This window comes from Nilaparvata lugens, chromosome 4, assembly GCF_014356525.2.
Source record: "Nilaparvata lugens isolate BPH chromosome 4, ASM1435652v1, whole genome shotgun sequence".
Taxonomy (NCBI): Eukaryota; Metazoa; Arthropoda; class Insecta; order Hemiptera; family Delphacidae; genus Nilaparvata; species Nilaparvata lugens.
This window is the reverse complement of record NC_052507.1, coordinates 65,230,668-65,249,250: the sequence shown is the minus strand read 5'-3', so window position 1 is coordinate 65,249,250 and position 18,583 is coordinate 65,230,668. Positions and strand designations below refer to the sequence as shown.

Genomic DNA, 18,583 nt, shown 5'->3' with positions numbered 1-18,583 from the left:
TTCAGCCGATAGCAATATCATATTTTCCAAAATAAAAGTAGGCTACTAAAGTAAAGTAGGTACCTAAAATAAATTATGTCATCTCATGATGATAACACAGAAATTATTAATCATTTGTATTTATTCTTTTTTGAATAAGGATTCATTTCTTCTTCAACTATGTCTTTTATTTTAGATGCTAATAAAGTAGGCCTAAATTTTCAATTAGCATAGAAACTATCAAAGTATACTAGGAATAAAACCAAATTTGTTGTTTTATTTTTGGTCAAATAAACTGAACAATATAGAAAAAAGTATTGGAAATGCATGTAAAACAAAAAGGTTTCTTCAAATTAATTAATAGACTAAAAATGTTTGACTTACCTGTGAAATGGTATTCCATTTCCTTGAACATGCCCATTCTTGCATCCAAATGCAACACAATACATCACCATTTTTCGGTCGTATTTTTATTCAATTCTACACATTTTACAACAAATACATCACAATATTTAAGAGAAAAGGTTGTGATCTAATACTGATAGCCCTAATACTCATTCAAATCCATTTTTCAACTTTAAAAATGAAAAATCATACTCAAGAGCTGCAACAACCTGCTTTAATGTATGAGTACGAGAGAGAAGGGAATCCCACACGGTATGCCTGTCTCACTCACTCCGCCTTACACACTTTTAGCTGTAGCTTAGCATTGGACAGCCCGTTCCAGTTAGTATAGAGTTCACTGTTGAAATCCCTTCTTCTTTGTGTTGGTGGTCAGCTTTGTCACAGAAACAGAGTAACGGCCAGGAACAGTCACAGTTATCACATAGTTATTCAAAAGTATTTTTTGAGTAACTATAGTGAGGTCCACGTTATAATGGTAGTGGATAATTTGCAATGGTGTTGCTATCCTTGTCTATCGTTCAACAGAGCAGAAGATGCTATCTCTTTCACGCATTGCGATGTTGCCACATCGTTTATCAACAATGTAGAAATTCAACTAATTGACAAAATATTTTATCTCAATCATGAAAATTTATTATAATATCTTTAAGAAATATATTTTTTTGACAAATAAAATATGGTTTACTATTTTCAAAAATAATGAACACTTGAATCCATCAGATATACCAGTATCAGCTGTTTGGGTGGCAAGGCTGAGATCTGGCAACCCTTTTCTCCTATCTTCCTACTCTGCCATTACAACGTGGACCTCACTAGCACTATACCAGCTGATTGCTTGTCAGTAAGATTCAACTTGTGCATCATAAAATGGATATGTTTAGTTCTAGAAAATTAACCACATGTTTATGTTTTGTTCTAAAGATGACAAATAAATCTAAAGTATTCATATGAAAGGGTTGAGGGTTAGGTTTTATTTGGGTTATATTTATTATGTTTCATTAGGATAGGTTAGGTTTTTGTTTTTAAGTTGCAATATGCTAGAAGGGGCTAGGGTCCAGGTAGAGTTATGTTTTTTGATGTTTCAAATGTAAAATGATAGGTTAGGGGGTTAGGATTTTGCTTTGAACCACATGTTTGTGAACATGTTCATGAAATGAACCACACATGTTTATGTTTTGTTCTAAAGATGACGAATAAATCTAAAGTATTAAATGTGAAAGGGTTAGAGGTTGGGTTCTATTTAGGTTAGGTTTTATTTAGGTTATACTAAAAAGGTTTAGGTTTTATTTCTTTTTTAGGTTATACTTAATGATGTTTTATCAGGATTGGTTAGGTTTTTGCTTTGAAATTGCAATATGCTAGAAGAAGCTATGGTGCGGGTAGAGTTATGTTTTTTGATGTTTCGAAGGTCAAAGGATAGGTTAGGGGGTTAGGATTTTGCTTTGAAATCTAAAGTATTAAATGTGAAAGGGTTAGGGGTTAGGTTTTTATTGGATATATTTAATAATGTTCCTCTTCCATAAGGTTAGGTTAGGTTTTTGCTTTAGAATGGCAATGTGCTAGAAAGGGCCAGGGTCCAGGTAGAATTATGTTTCTTGATATTTCAAAGGTGGAAAGATAGGTTTGGGGGTTAGGATTTTGCTTTGAAATTGCAATATGGTGGAAGGGATTAGATGTTTTTACAAAAACTTATGTTTATTGATGTTTTAAATGTAAATGGGGGTGGTTTGAGGGTTCGGTTTTTGCTTTGTAATGACAATATGCTGACTCAGTCATACTGTTTTTAACATCAGTTAAATAACAACCGTTATTTTTATTAATTATTTTCTTCAAAAGTACTCTTTCTTTTATTAAATAAAATGATAATTTATTGATTAATATGTTAAATTCAATGATAAATCATCTTTGGATAATAATATCATCATAAATTGAATGATGATTGGCTCCAGTTACAGAGCTCGGTAACCATCATCAGAAAGAACGTTACATTCAAAGAACTGACTGAATGGAACGGGAAAAACCCGTTACTAACGCATGCGCGATACGGTGCTGATTGAGACCGAGAGTGGTTTGTTGGTGGTCAGTCAGTTTTAGAGGTTATGACTTATGATGACATAAGAAATAAATTGAAATGCTTGTCTGGTTGTTTTGTTAAACTATTTATTGTAATTTGTGGCAAATGTAAGTAAACTTAAAACTTTGATATAATTTTCACTCAATGCAATCCTTTCCAACAATCAAGTTCCAGCCTATATTATGAAAATATCAAATCGAAATGCTTCTCGACGTAAACAAAATACAATATTATTAACTTATTTCAATGTTTATTTATGATTTTTAGTGATGTGTTGATTACTTAATGGTAAACAAAATGCGATTCAATAATACATCATCATCAATTATTAGTCCAGTCAATGAATGCTCAAAAAAGGCTTTAGAAGGAAAAGTTTGGAAGACAATTTTTGACCCGGCAGCTCTGTTTAGGGTAGTAGAGGACTGGAGGTAAACGTATCAGAACCCCTACCAACTGCGTTAAGGAGGTGGAGGTGGTTCCAAGGTACCATTTTTGGGTTTCTCGCAAATAAATCGTAAACTATGCATCTTACGGACATGACTTTTATATACAAAATTAAAACTTGCATTATTTATAAACTTACCTACAATATTTATCCTACAACTTTCTCTATATCTTCAATAGTTTTCGAGATATCCGCTCTTAAAGGTGTGACATTTTTGAAAAAAACTCGTTCGCTTCCAATTTTTTAATATTTTTGCTCTTATAACTTCTTAAAAATCGATGGAAAAAATCCATACTGATTATGAGCTTATACAGCATCAAATTCTCTTCAATTTTATGATTGTATAACTCCACACTTTTACGCATTTTCCTACGACTTTTGCAGGAGCTTTAGTGTTGCGTGTGATATCTACAGTTTTGCATTAATAGACCAGTTGACAAAGGAATTTGGAAGGAGTGTTTTGAACACAATTTTTGACTCAACAGCTTTGTTGGTACTAGCTAGGAGAAAAACATATCAAAAGTCCCTATCTCTACCCCATGTGGTGAAGTGATAAGGGTGGTTTTAATGTTGCATTCTTCAGATTTTTGCTTCCACACTTATAATCTTGGCAACAATGCGTTCAACGATTTGATCAATCAGTTTCAAATTTTGAAATTTGAACACATATTCTTCAAACCTTTTTACAGATCAAGTTTGTTGAACAAAATAATTTATCGAATCCTTTTCCTTTATTCAGAATAAATCTCTATATATAAAAATTAATGTCTGTTTGTTTGTTAGTTTATTTGTTTCCTATAGACTTAAAAACTACTTGACAGAATGGCATGAAACTTTGGGGATATGTTGTGTAAATATTGGGGATTGTTTCTGACCAGAAATTTCAATAGGGGGACTAATAATTTATTAATACATTTTACAGACCCATGTTTTGGAATTGCCAAAACATGATAATGATGAAATGATAATGTTTCGAGATCACAAAAATTAGCCCCCTTTTTTCAAGCCTGAATAGCCGAGTGCATAGAGCTTCTGATTCTGATGCTATAGGTTGCAGGTTCAAATCCCGTCACAGTCAACTTGCTCCAAATTTTCTACTGTATTAAAGTGTTATTTTACAATATTTTTGGTTGGACTTCTATAGAAACTTAACACTGGAATTATTGACTTGAATAGGAGAATGAATTCTTTTGAAAAGTGTAGTGTTTTGCCATCTAGATTGAGTAATAAGAATGCCACAAATAATTCTCATCCAATGGTTTCAAGTAATATTGAATCTACAAATGGACACAGTGCTGAGATTAGTGTATCTTATAGTGATGCTCTTAAGAAACCTGTTACTTCTGTAAGGTGAAAACCAAAAGTACCAGCTAGAAAACAATCAAATACTAAGGAAACAGCTAAAACAAAATCTGATACTAACAGCTCAAAAATTTTCTGTGCTGATAAACTTGGTGGATCGAGAATTAAGTCTGTAGATAATAGAGAATGGCTTTTTGTTTCAAAGCTTGCACCTGATGTTTCGATGGAGAATCTTCAATGCTTAGTTAATCAATTTAGCTCGAAACCTGTTCACTGTCAGGAAGTAAAATCAAGTTTCAATCACTACAAATCTTTTAAGCTTGGGGTTGCTGCAGGAGACAAAAAAAAAGTTTTTCCAACCTGCCTGCTGGCCTGATGGTGTTTTGGTGGCTGATTTTAGATTATCCAAGCAAGTCAACAAGAAGTCTTTTCGGCTGACAAAGCCTCCCCTAAAGATAAAATAGTGGATACTGCTATTAATAATGAACCGGATGAATACTGCTATTAATAATGAGCCGGATGAGGTGGTTGGTGTAGTAATCCTTCCAGCATGAACTGTAGTATTGACAAAATAATATTATGATATGAGTGTTTTGACAAGAGTAACTGACTTGCTGATTTGTTTTATTAATGTACAGTGCCTGCGAACCAAACTGGACCCACTGACTGTTTGAATTGAGGAAATTGATCCAGCCTTCTTGTGCATATGTGAAAACTGACTCAAATCACAAGAAGTCGAATTTTACCAAAACCTTGGTAATATGACACTAACCAGTGTGCAGTGCCGGGACTCTGTGAACTGTGGAGGCACAGCAATCTATGTTGACGACAGGTTGATGGCTAATGTGAAGCCAATAACCTTGAAAATTTTAGTAGTGACACCATTCTGGAGTTGTCTGCAGTCATGTTTGTTGGTAGCTCTGTTATTATTTTGTCCATGTACAGGCCACCTAACGGTGATATTCAGTGTTTCTTTGACTTGTTGGAGGACTGCCTTGTGTATCTGAGCTCTCTGCAGTGCCAACATATCATCATGAGAGGTGACTTTAATATCCACTCCTAGGAAAATAGCCCAGCTGTGAACCAATTCGCTGATCTGTTGAAGAGTTTTGATTTGCTCATTAGAAACTGGAGACCTACAACGGGTGAAGCATGCGTAGACACCATTGCTACTAGCTTGGACTCTTGGGACTACACTGTGGAAGTAGTGAAGTCTGTGGTTGCTGACCATCAGTCATGAATTATGAAGATTGTCAGCTTGTCCGAGGGAGATGGGTGTAGTATACTAGATGTTATGCAAAACACATTATATAAATTAGTTAATATTATAAATAGTTTGTTGATTTGGAATTGCTCTCTCTCCTTCATGTTATGATAAAGATCACACACGTTAAATACTCAATCTTGTTATTCATTTTATTCTAATATTCTACATGGCACAGTCGGTGAATAAAAGTCACAGCAAATGTCAACCATTTGACCGAACAACCGAAGATTGGATTTATTGGCATGAAAGATTCAAGATTTTCCTACGAAATGAAAACATCAAAAATGAAGACAAAAAGAGAGACTTACTTCTTAAGAATCTGGGACCGCAACCATTCAATATAGTTCTCAATTCTATGCATCCGACCCCCATAAACAACATTGGATATAACTCCCAATACCTGAGCAGTTTTACATGTCCAATAATGGAATACCTTACCATTTTAAAAATGGGACTGCCTTCTTTCAGCCTCCCCAACTTCAGGCTGCTCCTATGCGCGTCGCAGCAGAAATATATCCAGTTGCTGCATACATGCCGGCTCAAGTGCCCCAGGCGTACGCATCGATGATGTATCAAAACCCGCAGCTGGTTTACATCTCAAATCAATATCCGCAGCAGTACCAGCCTTTGCCCAATCCGATGATGTTTATGCCTTCGTTGAACAACGGCATGGACACACCTTCGCCGATTTCAATGTCACCCCATGGCACCCCGCCCTACTTTGTGCCACCCCCGGCTGCCGGCGACTACTACACCTACGGTGCCCCTCCCGCCATGGTGGCCACCATTCCCGAGCAGCCAGCGCTGCAGTACTGGCACCTTACAAGAAAAACTAAATTAGTTCCTATTCGCCCATAGAATGTCCCCAAAATGGGCAACAGGAAAAATACCTGCTTTTATGATGTTTGGTCGCGAGTTACGCTGCAAAATAGATCTATTGCTACCAAATGTTAACAACAGAGTAGATGAAGAGCTAGTTAGACAAGAGTACAGCAAGCCGAGAGTCAACATAAAGGTGTTTGGAGAGGGCGATGGTGTATGGGTGCTAGACAGATCAGGCAAAGGCTACAAAAGGGGAAAAATCGTTAAAGTAAATAGACCATACTCCTACCTAGTGAATGTTGAGGAAACGATCAGAAGATGCCATGCAGATCAACTGCGATATGCAGATTGAACTTAAGAAGAAAGGGGGAAGATGTAGAATACCAGATGTTATGCAAAACACATGATATAAACTAGTTAATATTATAAATAGTTTGTTGATTTGGAATTACTCTCTCTCCTACATGTTATGATAAAGATCACAAACATTAAATACTCAATCTTGTTACTTTCCTTGCCCTATTACCATAGGTAAGGAAAGTATTGCTTTCCAAAAAAAATTAAGGTACCCCAATTTCAAGTTTTCTATACGTTTCAAGGTCCCCTGAGCCCAAAAACATGATTTTTGGGTATTGGTCTGTGTGTGTGTGTATGTGTGTGTGTGTGTGTGTGTGTGTGTGTATGTGTGTATGTCTGTGAACACGATAACTCCATTCCTAATTAACCGATTGACTTGAAATTTTAAACTTAAGGTCCTTATACCATGGGGACCCGACAATAAGAAATTCAATAAAATTCAATTCAAGATGGCGGAAAAAATGGCGGATAATTACTAAAAAACCATGTTTTTCACGTTTTTCTCGAAAATGGCTCTAACGATTTCCTTCAAATTTATACCATGAATAGCTATTTATAAGCCCTATCAACTGACATGAGTCTCATTTCTGGAAAAATTCCAGGAGCTCCGTAATATTATTGAGAAAAATGGCGGATAATCACTAAAAAACCATGTTTTTCACGGTTTTCTCGAAAACGGCTCTAATGATTTTCTCCAAATTTATACCATGGATAGCTATTTATAAGCCCTATCAACTGACATGAGCCTCATTTCTAGGAAAATTGCAGGAGCTGCGTAATATTCTCGAGAAAAATGGCGAATAATTACTGAAAAACCATGTTTTTCACGATTTTCTCAAAATTTACTCGACTGATTTATTTAAAATTCATACTCTGTATAGTTATTTATCAGCTCCATCAACTGACATGAGTCTCCTTTCTGGGAAACTAATGGGGGGTTCACCCCATCCTTCAGAAATGGACTTTGTAACCTCCTTCTCGTGCATGTGGTAGGTAGGTAGAGCAGTCTATAAACATAACACATAGTCGAGATATTTCATCTGTAGAACAGCTGTTTTGACGATTTTTAAAAAATCATCGGATTTCACAATTTACACAAAGGAAAAAGTACTCTGAAAACTATTATATACACACATATACAGTAGTCTGATCGTAGTTTCAAATAATTATGTTGCCGCCAATCGTCATTATGTTATTTCTCTAAATTATTGTCGTTTAAGAATGAGGCTCCCAGTTTAATGAGCAAGGAAAGTTGTGTGAGTGTACCACACCAGATTTTTATTTATTTTATTCTACAATGGGAGTGAGCCAACGTGGGCAGATAGGTACAGCTTCACATACAGAAGGATTAACCCTGAGAGTCTCCCACTCTTCGCCTCTGCTCTTCGAGGGATTGACTGGGAATACCTGGAAGCACTTTGGAGTCCAAATGTGGCTTTCAGTGAGTTTTTCAATGTAGTCTTCAACTCACTGTTTAATGTATTTTTCCCCTCCAAACTGAAGAGGTCCTCTGGTGTCTCGAGTGGTAAGCCTTCATCAGTGGAAGCCAAGCAGTGGTATACGGCCGATCTAAGCAACATCAGGGCACTGGTGCTAGTTGTCAACAGGCTCTACAAGTCGGCCATTGCTGGTGAAGTGAAAGACAACTATTACTCAGCCTATCTCAGACTCAAGAGGATTTATCAACAGGAGGTGAAGAGGGCATAGAAGTCTGCTACTGAGGATGTGATAAGACAAACCCCCAATCCCTGTAAGGCTGCTTGGAACTATAAGAATTATAGGTGATCTTGAAGGAGGATCTGCCCCAGGCATTGATAGAATTCCAGCTTCGTTAATTAAGAAAAATATTGATTCTTTGAAAATACCATTACTTCATATTATTAATTGTAGCTTTTTGCCAGGAGTCTTCCCTAAAAACTTAAAAGTTGGAAAAGTCGTTCCCATACATAAGTCTGGCCCTAAAAGTCATTTTGTTAGTTACCGACCTATCAATTTAGTCAGTGTCATATCCAAAGTCATCGAGAAAGCAGTTAGGCAGCAATTAGAGAAATACTTGATAAATAATAACATTCTATTTGAGAATCAATTTGGTTTCAGAAAGGTCAAAAATCTTAATGACAACCTTTTCCTCTTAACCAATCAAATACATGTTTTAATCTCTGTTAACAAAAAAGTTCTTCTGACCTTCATTGATTTAGCTAAAGCTTTCGATTCGATTGATAGGGATATTCTTTTAAAAAAACTGAAGTATATAGTGTTCGGGTTGCTTCTCTCCAGTGGTTTGAGAGCTACTTTAGTGGAAGGAGTCAAGTTGTTTCTATCTTGGACAAAGAGAGTGCACCAATGAATAACCACTTTGGAGTGATCCAGGGTAACTCTGGGCCCAATACTGTTTTTAATTTATATAAATAACCTGAGTAAGGTAAATATTGATAATAGTCATATATATTTGTATGCAGACGATACCGCGTTGCTATTTGAGGGAAACAACTGGGATGAGGTTTTTCATGCAGCTGAGGTAGGATTGGGTGTTGTGAAGGACTGGTTTGATGATAATCAACTAACCATCAATATCAGCAAGACGAAATACCTACCTATTTCCATTAGAGCCAATGGTGATCCAATCAGTCTAGAACTGAAATTACACACCTGTGGCGCACAGAATAATTATGTACAATGTCAGTGTGAGTGTATTGAACGAGTATATGAATATAAATACCTCGGCGTGATATTTGATTGTCGGCTGAAATGGGGCAATCATATACACTACCTTAGAAATAAGCTCCGAAAATTCATTTATGTATTTGCATCTTTAAGCGGAATCCTCACACCCACTATAATAAAACCACTATAAACCAGTTTATTTTGCTTACTCTCAGTCCATCTTACAGTATGGTATTATAGCTTGGGGTGCTACATTTAAAACTACATTGATTTCTTTATCAAACTGTTCAGAAACTTATAATGAAAAGCGCCTTACACAAACCACTAACATATCCATCAGATTATCTCTTTGAAGAATTTAAGGTATTAAATGTACAACAATTATACATAAGAACCCTAACTTTGTATATATTCAAACACAAAGTAGCTATATTTTCTAATATCATTCACAATTATAACACAAGAACAGCTGCAAATATCGGTATCGTCAACCCCAGACTTACTAGAACTTTCTCCTCCACTTCGCCACATTATAAAATGCATTTCCTTTTTCAAAAACTGCCCATCTATTTGAAAAATCCTGACAATTTGAGAATAAGTCACTATAAAAAATTAGTCAACGATTGGGTGACTTCCCTAAACCCAGAGGAGCAGGACGGTATTTTAGTATCACCTTACTCTTTCTGATGATTGTACCTTTTTTGGCTAATAATTGTACATTACATAAACATTGAGAGTGAATAACGAATGTGTGAATGAGTGCGCTTTTTGGATGTGAGTGTTCTCGATCCTTGGTCAAAAAAGCAGGTTTTCAACAATTATTGTATCTTTTTTAACGATTTTTATTTTGTTCGTTGATCTCACCGTGCTTCCCACTTCGTTTTTAGTTTACCTGATTTGGTTTATTTTATTTTATTCATAATAATACCTCTCTCCGGATTGACTTTTGTTTTATTTTTTACACTAGTCTATTCTTTCTTAAATAATTTTTTTATTGTATTTAGTCATATTTTCATAGCTAAGAATAGTTTAATTTAAGATTATGTATATTGGATGCTACTAGACAACTCGCTCCTCTCTCACAGGCATGTGCCCATAAGAGGAGCCTCCAATCAAATGTATTCTTATATTTTACATGCAAATATAATTGTATTGTTAATCTTTTTTGGAGAATAAAGAATTTCAATTTCAACATTATTAACAGTGCTAGTAGGAAACAGCCTGTTATGTCAAAGAATGCGAGTCCGGACGACTTCAATAACTTCTCTCTGGACTCTGTAAAGCTGTTAGTGGATGGTTTTCCTGGATCTCCTGCGGATGCTGTCAATGGGATGCCTTTGTGTGAATTCCAGTTCCTCAGATGGAAAAATATTACCACCCAGGACCTTCTTAATATAGTGCATGGCTTCAAAAATTCTTCTAGTCCAGACATCTTTGGCATGTCTCCTTTACTCATGAAGTCTGTGATTGGAGATATAGTGTTTCCATTGATCAACAGCTGCTTGGAATTTAGAGTCTTCCCCAACTTGCTTAAGACTTCTAGAACAATTCCTGTCTTCAAGGAGGTGGCCCTGAGGAACTGGGAAACTTCAGGCCAATTTCAATTGCCCCTGTGTTTGGCAAAATATTTGAAGCTGTTTTGTACACCCAACTCAGTGCCTATTTTGAAGAAAACTCACTCTTCTCGCCTCATCAGTTTGGATTCTGAAGGGGACGTTCTACCACAGAAGCTGTTCATAGCTTGGTTGAATCCTTGCTGGCAGCAATGGCGGATAAAAACTCAGTGGCAGTAACCATGTGTGACCTAACCAAGGCCTCTGACTGTGCTTCTCATTGTATATTGTTAGAGAAATTCGAGAGATATGGCGTTCAGGATGTGGCCCTTGGGTTGCTGAAGGATTATCTGGCTAATCGTAAGCAGGTGGTGTCAATGGCAGTGCTGTGTCAGATGCTTGTGATGTGTGCTGTGATGTGCCTCAGGCATCGATCCTGGGACCTCTCCTCTTCCTCATCCACATTAATGACCTCGGGCTGGATGGAAGTGCTCTGCTATTTGCTGATGACACAACCCTAGTGGCCAGGGAAGGGGATGTCGACATGGCGATTCACAGGCCTGCCCAACTATTGGAGGCTGCCAGTGATTGGTTCCGGGTGAACAGACTTGCACTGAATGAGAGGAAGACGCAAAATCTACTCTGCACTCTGAGGCAGAACCCTCCAATCTTCGGGGATTGCAGTGTGAGGCTGCTCGGATTCATGATGGATGCCACTTTGACATGGGAGCAGCATGTTGACATGATCTGCAATAGACTGTCAAGAGTCTCTTATTTGATGCATAAGCTGAGGGGTCATGTTTCTTTGGAGTACCTGGTTGCGGCATACCATAGCCTCTTCCACAGCTATATCAATTATGGCATAGTGCTTTGGGATCATGCAGCAGGCTGTAGAAGGACCTTGCTTCTGCAAAAGAAGGTGCTCCGGATCATCACCTCATCCCATCGGCTGAGCACTGTGTGCCAATCTTTAGGAGGCTTAGGATTATGACGGTCTATAACCAGTATCTCTCTAGTTCCCTGTTTACTGTTGAGAAGAGAACATCATACCTTTCAGCAGAGAGGACATGTACATAGTAACTTCACAAGGAGGAGGAATGATTTGCCTCAGGTCAGACTGACTCGATCTCATAATAGCTTCCCTGTCCATGCACTTGAGATTTACAACAGGATGCTGGTGTATTTCCGTGAACAGGAGGAAAAAATCTTCAAGAAGGCACTTAGTGAGAAGCTCGTGAGTCTGGCTCTCTACTCCCTGGATGAAGAGTCAAGCCAATGTTTTCTGAGATCTATTACTGGCCTTCCATCTTGATCTCAGTCTAGTTATCAAGTTTTAGGTTTTATTTTTTTATGACGCAATCTATCCAGCAAGTGCTGGTCATGGATGGAGACTACTGAATTACTGAAAACTCTTTCCCGTATGTTCTGTGTTTGACCTGCAAAAAAAATAAACCACATGCAAAGAAAAATGAGTAAAGAAAGTGTTATTGATTTTAGAAACATTTATTGTGTAAAGAAAAATCTTATCAACGATTCAACAGAGAAAATTAGTTTCTTCATGTATTAATAATTTTTAAAAGTTTATAAAGTGATAGAATTGCAATTGATATTATTGAAAGTCACCGTTACCATACTCAAGGTTGGTTTTGAAACAGCTATATCTAATATTTAAATTGAATTTAATTATTTAATTTCCTGGGCCATCTATTGACAATCAACAACTATGAAAACATTAAATTCCTCTTTGAAACACTGATTTAACCTACCTTTTTTTTTAATTCAACACTTTAATGATAGATATTACTACCAATTGATTGAGAAGAATAATTATGTTTCCGGAATAATAAATGCTGTATAACTAAGCACATAGGAAGTCCGTATTAAGATGTAAATGAAAATATGGATTGTCAGATAAATTTTACCAAATCAAGTCAAGTGTGACATGAGATACATTGACTTTCTAACGGTACTAAGTTCGCCGGATAAGCTAGTAATGAAATAACATTGAAAGTGCATAAGGAAAAAAATTGTTGTGATTTATCACTAGTCAGCTGGATTATTGCATGCAAAATTAATAATTCATTTTTTCTATTCATTCAAAACATCATCTGGTGCTATTTGGAAGTAATCACAGACTGTTGCTTATGTGCTGAGACATGATTTCAGCTCATAAAAAATATGCATTTATTATTAAAACTTGATATGAATCAAAATTTATTTTTTAAGAGAATTAGGTGGCCATGGGAAACATGATTTCAATACAGAATTCCAAGAGAAAATGAATGGCCAAAATCGCACATTGATATCTCAAACCCTTTCAAAGATATTCACATTTAAAAATACCAATTATTCTACAGAAATGGAATAAATGAATAGCCTACATTAAAAATACATCAGATAAATTTTCTAGGTTTAGTGATAGAAGAGAAGCTACTTTGTTTAATAACATTTTAAAAAATAAATAAAGAATTTTTTAGTTTCTCTTATTCTTGGGTCTATTTCTTTTTTGTATGATTTATTAGTATCTTCAGATGCAAATATCTTTAAAAGAGTTTGGGATATCAATGGTCGGGTTTCGCCATCCATTTTCTCTTTGAATTATGTATGGAAATTATATATTTGTTTATCGATAACACATGACCTCCTTCTCATTTAAAAAAATAAGTTGGATTTATATTGCGGATTCAATATGGAGGACAAAAATTTTAATTTTAGTTCTTTATTCAGATTAGAATCCCCAATGAAACCTACTGTCAAATTATCCTTTTAAAAGAAATATTTCGCTGTTTCCATCATTTTCACCAACTCTGTATAATCAAAAGGTGCCGAGTTCAATGATACAGCAGTTCATGAGTGAGTTCTTCAACCCAGGGGGTCACTAGTTATATTTTTACATTGTTAAAAACTGATCTGACAAGGTGGAAAAGGTTGAATGATAGAGAAGGATAGCAACACCAATGCTTATCAAAGACTACTATAATTATAACGTGGACCTCACTACAGACAGAGTGTACGTTAAGAGGGGCATTGACTGTCCTATAAAAACCATTGTTAACAATAAAAACTCCATTTAAAAACCATTCTTAGAAAAGCAGCGGTAACTGAAGTGTAGTTACTGAAGCAAGAAATACACTGTAACCTAATAATTTTTGTTGAAAAAAAAAATTGGTTTTCTTCTGTAATTCTCAATAATAATATCCCCAAATTTAATAACAGAAGTTTTCGGCTAGCACATGTTTGATAATCCTTTTATCGTGAGTTAAGTGGAAGAGGGGGCCCTTATTGCTTCAAATTCAATTTTTTTTTTAAACATTATATGCGATTATGAAATACAAGATAAGCCTGTAACAGTTTTTGAATCCCCCTACTAGACTATCCATCTGTGGAGAAGGGGAGAATAATAATAATAATTATTATGTAGTTTAGCTACCTATGTATTTACTGTATCAACGTCGCCTACAACACTTGATTTCATGTAAATTTAGTCTGATAAAATACATAATTTTCCAGAAAATTATTAAAAACATGAGATACCCTTGTATTTAAAACATTTCAAACAACTAGTTTCGGCGTAATGGAATAAACTGAATGTCTTTTTCATCTCAATCATAATATTTGTGATCTAATTATCTAAATAGAATGTTCAACTTCTCCTCGAAGCAATTCTCAATCAAAATGTATTTCACAGTAGGAAACAATGTTTTAGAAAACAATGCATCTTGTGATTCATTGCAATTTATAAAATTATTCATGTGAACAACGCTTACTTGTTCCAGAATCATGTCGAGGGAAGGAAGAGGAATCGTTGTGTCTATTCTGAAGAACTTTTGGGACTCTCTGAAGCCGAGACAATTCAGAGGAACACTAGTTGGTGAGGACCATTACGGCACCAAGTACTACGAAATCACTGGCGAAGGCAGGCAACGAAAAGAGAGGTACTTTGTGCCTTTGACCAAAGAAGAGTTCGACCAAGAGATACCCAGCGAATGGGAGTCGTGGCTGAGAGGTCGCAGGGTGACTCCGCCCACAAAAGAAGAAATCCTCAAGAACTACCAGCTGATGGTGTCGAAAAAAGAAAATGCCACCGAGCTCGATCTGAAGCACAAAGGAGCGGCAAAGATCGAACAGGAGAAGCAAGCTACTGGTTTTCATTCGTTTCCTGTCTATGAAGAATACAAAGACGACCCTCTTAATAAGAAGTAGATCACATATTTAAATGAAACCAGCTTTAAATACGTGTAAATAATTCCTTTCTGTACGGTACTATTATTATGTAGCTTAGTTTGAACGTGTTGAGTATCTCATAATGCGGAATGTGATTTTATTCTTATCTATTAAGAAAATATATTGTTATTTTAAAAATATCATACTTCATTTCTTCGCCATTACTGTCGCCATAACAGTGAGTGTATCTGACTTGGTCCTAGTGACGATTGGCAATGGATTATGTCAAACAAACTTGGGCCCGGTTGCACAAAAGCCTGTTGAATTCTAATCATGATTGAATGCCACAAGAACCAGTCGGAAAAGGCCTTTTGAGAAAGAAGGCTTCTTTGATTGATTCTCTTTATATTCAATCACATGTTTAAATTCAACAGGATTTTGTGAAACGGCCGTATTTATTGATTACAATATGAGACTTGTAACAGTTAAACTTATGATAAAACCGAATTTAACAAAATAATCATATTCTCACTCTCTAGGGCAGTATTTCTACCATAGGTATTTGCTGCATCAAAGGTTTCTCTTTAGGGCGATACTTACTTGAAAATAACTTTTTTTATAGTTTCTGTCGTAGGTTGTTTTAAGTCACCGGTCATAGGGAAATGTGATATACAGTGTCAGTAATTTCCTTGGGGATAGCTTTGAAGTAATGTGATGCCACGCCATCTTGATTATATAGTTAAAAGATTAAAGTTATGTATTTCTCTTGTTGCGATCCATTCGGGAACACCTGGCTAACTATCAAGACTTTAGACATTTGTGTAAAATAATAAATTATATATCAAATTGAATATATAATTCAATGCTCTATATAAGCTCATAATCATCTTGAATTTTTTGACCGAAGCGAAGCTGTTCGACTCGATCGGCTTTTGTTTGTTTGTACCGCAGTTACAGTCGCAGTTATTGTCCGAATTGGATGAAATTTGGTATTTAGAATCATTTCCGTCTCACTATCGTCTGCGAGACGATTCATCGTCTAAATTGCCTACCGCATATTCCATTTTTCTGTCATTTGACCGACTTCTTATAATTAATTGTTAGAAAATTTGTAATATTGTAAATATGGGGACGATATATGAAGGTACCTCCTTGAGAGACATTTATAAGACTGGTGTCCCTGGAAACAATGTCTTTAGCACTTTCAATGGAGAAAATAATGGATGACATGGATAAATCTTCACAATTTACTGTACTTTCTTAATGGCCCTTCTCATTAGTTTGAAAGTTGTATGCTAGTCATGAGCGAGGTCTAAAAAAATCTAAATTTCCAATTAGAAATTTTAAATTAAATTAGTTTAGTAGTAAATTAAATTAAAAAAAACCTACTCTATTTTAATATTAAATAAGAAATGGATAAACAAGAGGACTGTATCTTAATATTTAAATTGGATGATAAAGCTTAGTGAAGAGGAATAAAGATAACTTCCTCTCTGATAATACCAGAGAAACAAAAATTTTCATATCCCATTGGCTAGGATGCCAACCCAAGTAAAAAGCCAGTTGGCCGTCAAATCCGGTTTCACGGCTAAACGCAATAAGAACTAATGCCCCGCGATTTTCTCGGAAACTTGGTGTCCCACTGTCCCAGTTTGTAATTGTATAGAATACGGTATGTCTATATGCATCTTAACATGACACTGCGAGAGGTTTTTGTACCCTTGAAGGTGCAATTCCTTAGCGGCGTCTCGAGACGCGTAGTTAGAGCCGCCGCGGCTAGAGCATATAACCTATGAATTCATTAGATTTGATGACTTATTTTTATGAATTTTATGTTGGCAGATATTAAAAGTGTTGGCTACTATATTGCTTCTAAGATTCATATGTAGTGAGACACGCGTCTCGAGACGCCGCAAAGGAATTGCACCTCCAGATTCATTCAATATGGTTTGGTGGTTTGGGGAGGTACGTTCGATACGCATGTAGCTCCTTTATTTAGAGTGCAAAAAATGATAATAAAAACAATATTGAATAAACCAACCATTTATCCCTCAATGAGTGCTTTCAAGGATATTAGAGTCATGACAGTAAGACAAATGTATGTTTTGAGCGTGATTAAATATTTTTGTAGATACAATTTTAATTTTATGCAATTAAATAATGAAAATCATAGGACTAGGTATAATTTGTACAAATTCGCATCATATGTTTCAAACCTAACACTTATTCGTAAGCAATTAATTTATATAGCTCCAAAACTAATAAATTCTATTCCACCGGGCTTATCATAGAACTACCTTCCAAAAGTGTACCAAGGAATATTAAGAAATGGATAACTGAGAGTCATTATTTTGATTTGTATATTGTGTAGATAATTTAATTTACATCCATTGTAATTGTACTACTATTCTGCTAAATTTAAGAGTCTCGACACATAGCTTGATTAATTCTCTTAGAATATAAGTTGTAATTTATTTATGTTATTTTGTATACATCTTTTTTTTGTTTTAATTAGATGTGGATGACCGAAGTTTGACAATATGCTACTCCTACTGGCGAACAAGTGATTTTTCACTTATGCCAGTGGTTTCATTTCCACCTCTTGTACCTTTATTTTGTTGATAGAATGTAAGTAAACTAGATTAAGGTACATTATCCTAAATTTTGTAATTGTTGAATTTTGTGGAGGAAATAAATTTGATTTGAATTGAATTGAATTGAATTTATCCGCTTAAAATGCTCATTCCACACTATCGCTGGTGAGCTTGGCAACGTTGGTCTTGCCATCCACAGTGCGATGTGACCATTTGTGGATGCTCGGCTGGCCACTCGCGTTCGCTTGGCTGGTATTTGTTCGACAAAAGTTGGAGCTAAGGTAAGCGCTGGAAAAGCAGGCATCCACACTCTCGCGCACGTCATCATTTGTACGTATTGGGCGATACTTTGGATCCAGCATTAGTCTTCGAGAGATAGTGTTTCCAGTGTCCAGTATACAGCATCCCTTACCTTGAAAATATCATTAATGCATTCCATTCAACCAATGCTGGCAGTTTGATTTGACGCCACTTGAAGTCCTTAAGTAGTTAAGTGATATGAATAGAAAAAAAATAATTTGGTAAATCAAATAAGGACAATAGTGGCGTTCACTAATAGCCACCATTACAGTCAAAACCAACCAACCCCCTTGATATCAAGCTATTCAATTTACCAAAAATGACTTTTTTTGAGTTATTTTTTGTCATTTTTAGTAAATTGAATAACTTTCTCAAAAATTAATATTTTCAAAACATTTTTGTTTTATTAAATCAACAATACCATGAAGAATTCATCCTCCAAGTTTCATGGACTTATCTTTTACAGAATTTGAAATGTTATGTCCCAAAAATTTGAACTTATGGCGCTCATATCTCAAAAAGCAATGATCGGAAAAAAATGTTTATCGGAGAAAACTATTTTATTTTGATAGCTTGATGATATACAAATCGAAAAATATCACCAGTAGAAAGTTTATTTTTAGCCTTAAACTGTCGGTCCCGGCTGAAGTATGACAG

General features: G+C 35.7%; 1 protein-coding gene across 1 annotated transcript; it reads left to right on the top strand.

Annotated features, from left to right (window-relative positions):
- The first annotated feature begins 2,451 nt into the window (after positions 1-2,451).
- On the top strand, positions 2,452-15,232 carry LOC111051049 (NADH dehydrogenase [ubiquinone] 1 alpha subcomplex assembly factor 2). The gene is made up of 2 exons (XM_022337472.2): positions 2,452-2,565; positions 14,645-15,232. Exon 2 carries the CDS (start codon positions 14,649-14,651, stop codon positions 15,069-15,071), a length of 423 nt encoding a protein of 140 aa, XP_022193164.1. The 5' UTR covers positions 2,452-2,565; positions 14,645-14,648; the 3' UTR covers positions 15,072-15,232.
- The last annotated feature ends 3,351 nt before the right edge of the window (positions 15,233-18,583 follow it).

Bases quoted from the DNA above. Each gene is read 5' to 3' on its own strand.
- LOC111051049 (XM_022337472.2), top strand. From the start codon at position 14,649: ATGTCGAGGGAAGGAAGAGGAATCGTTGTGTCTATTCTGAAGAACTTT.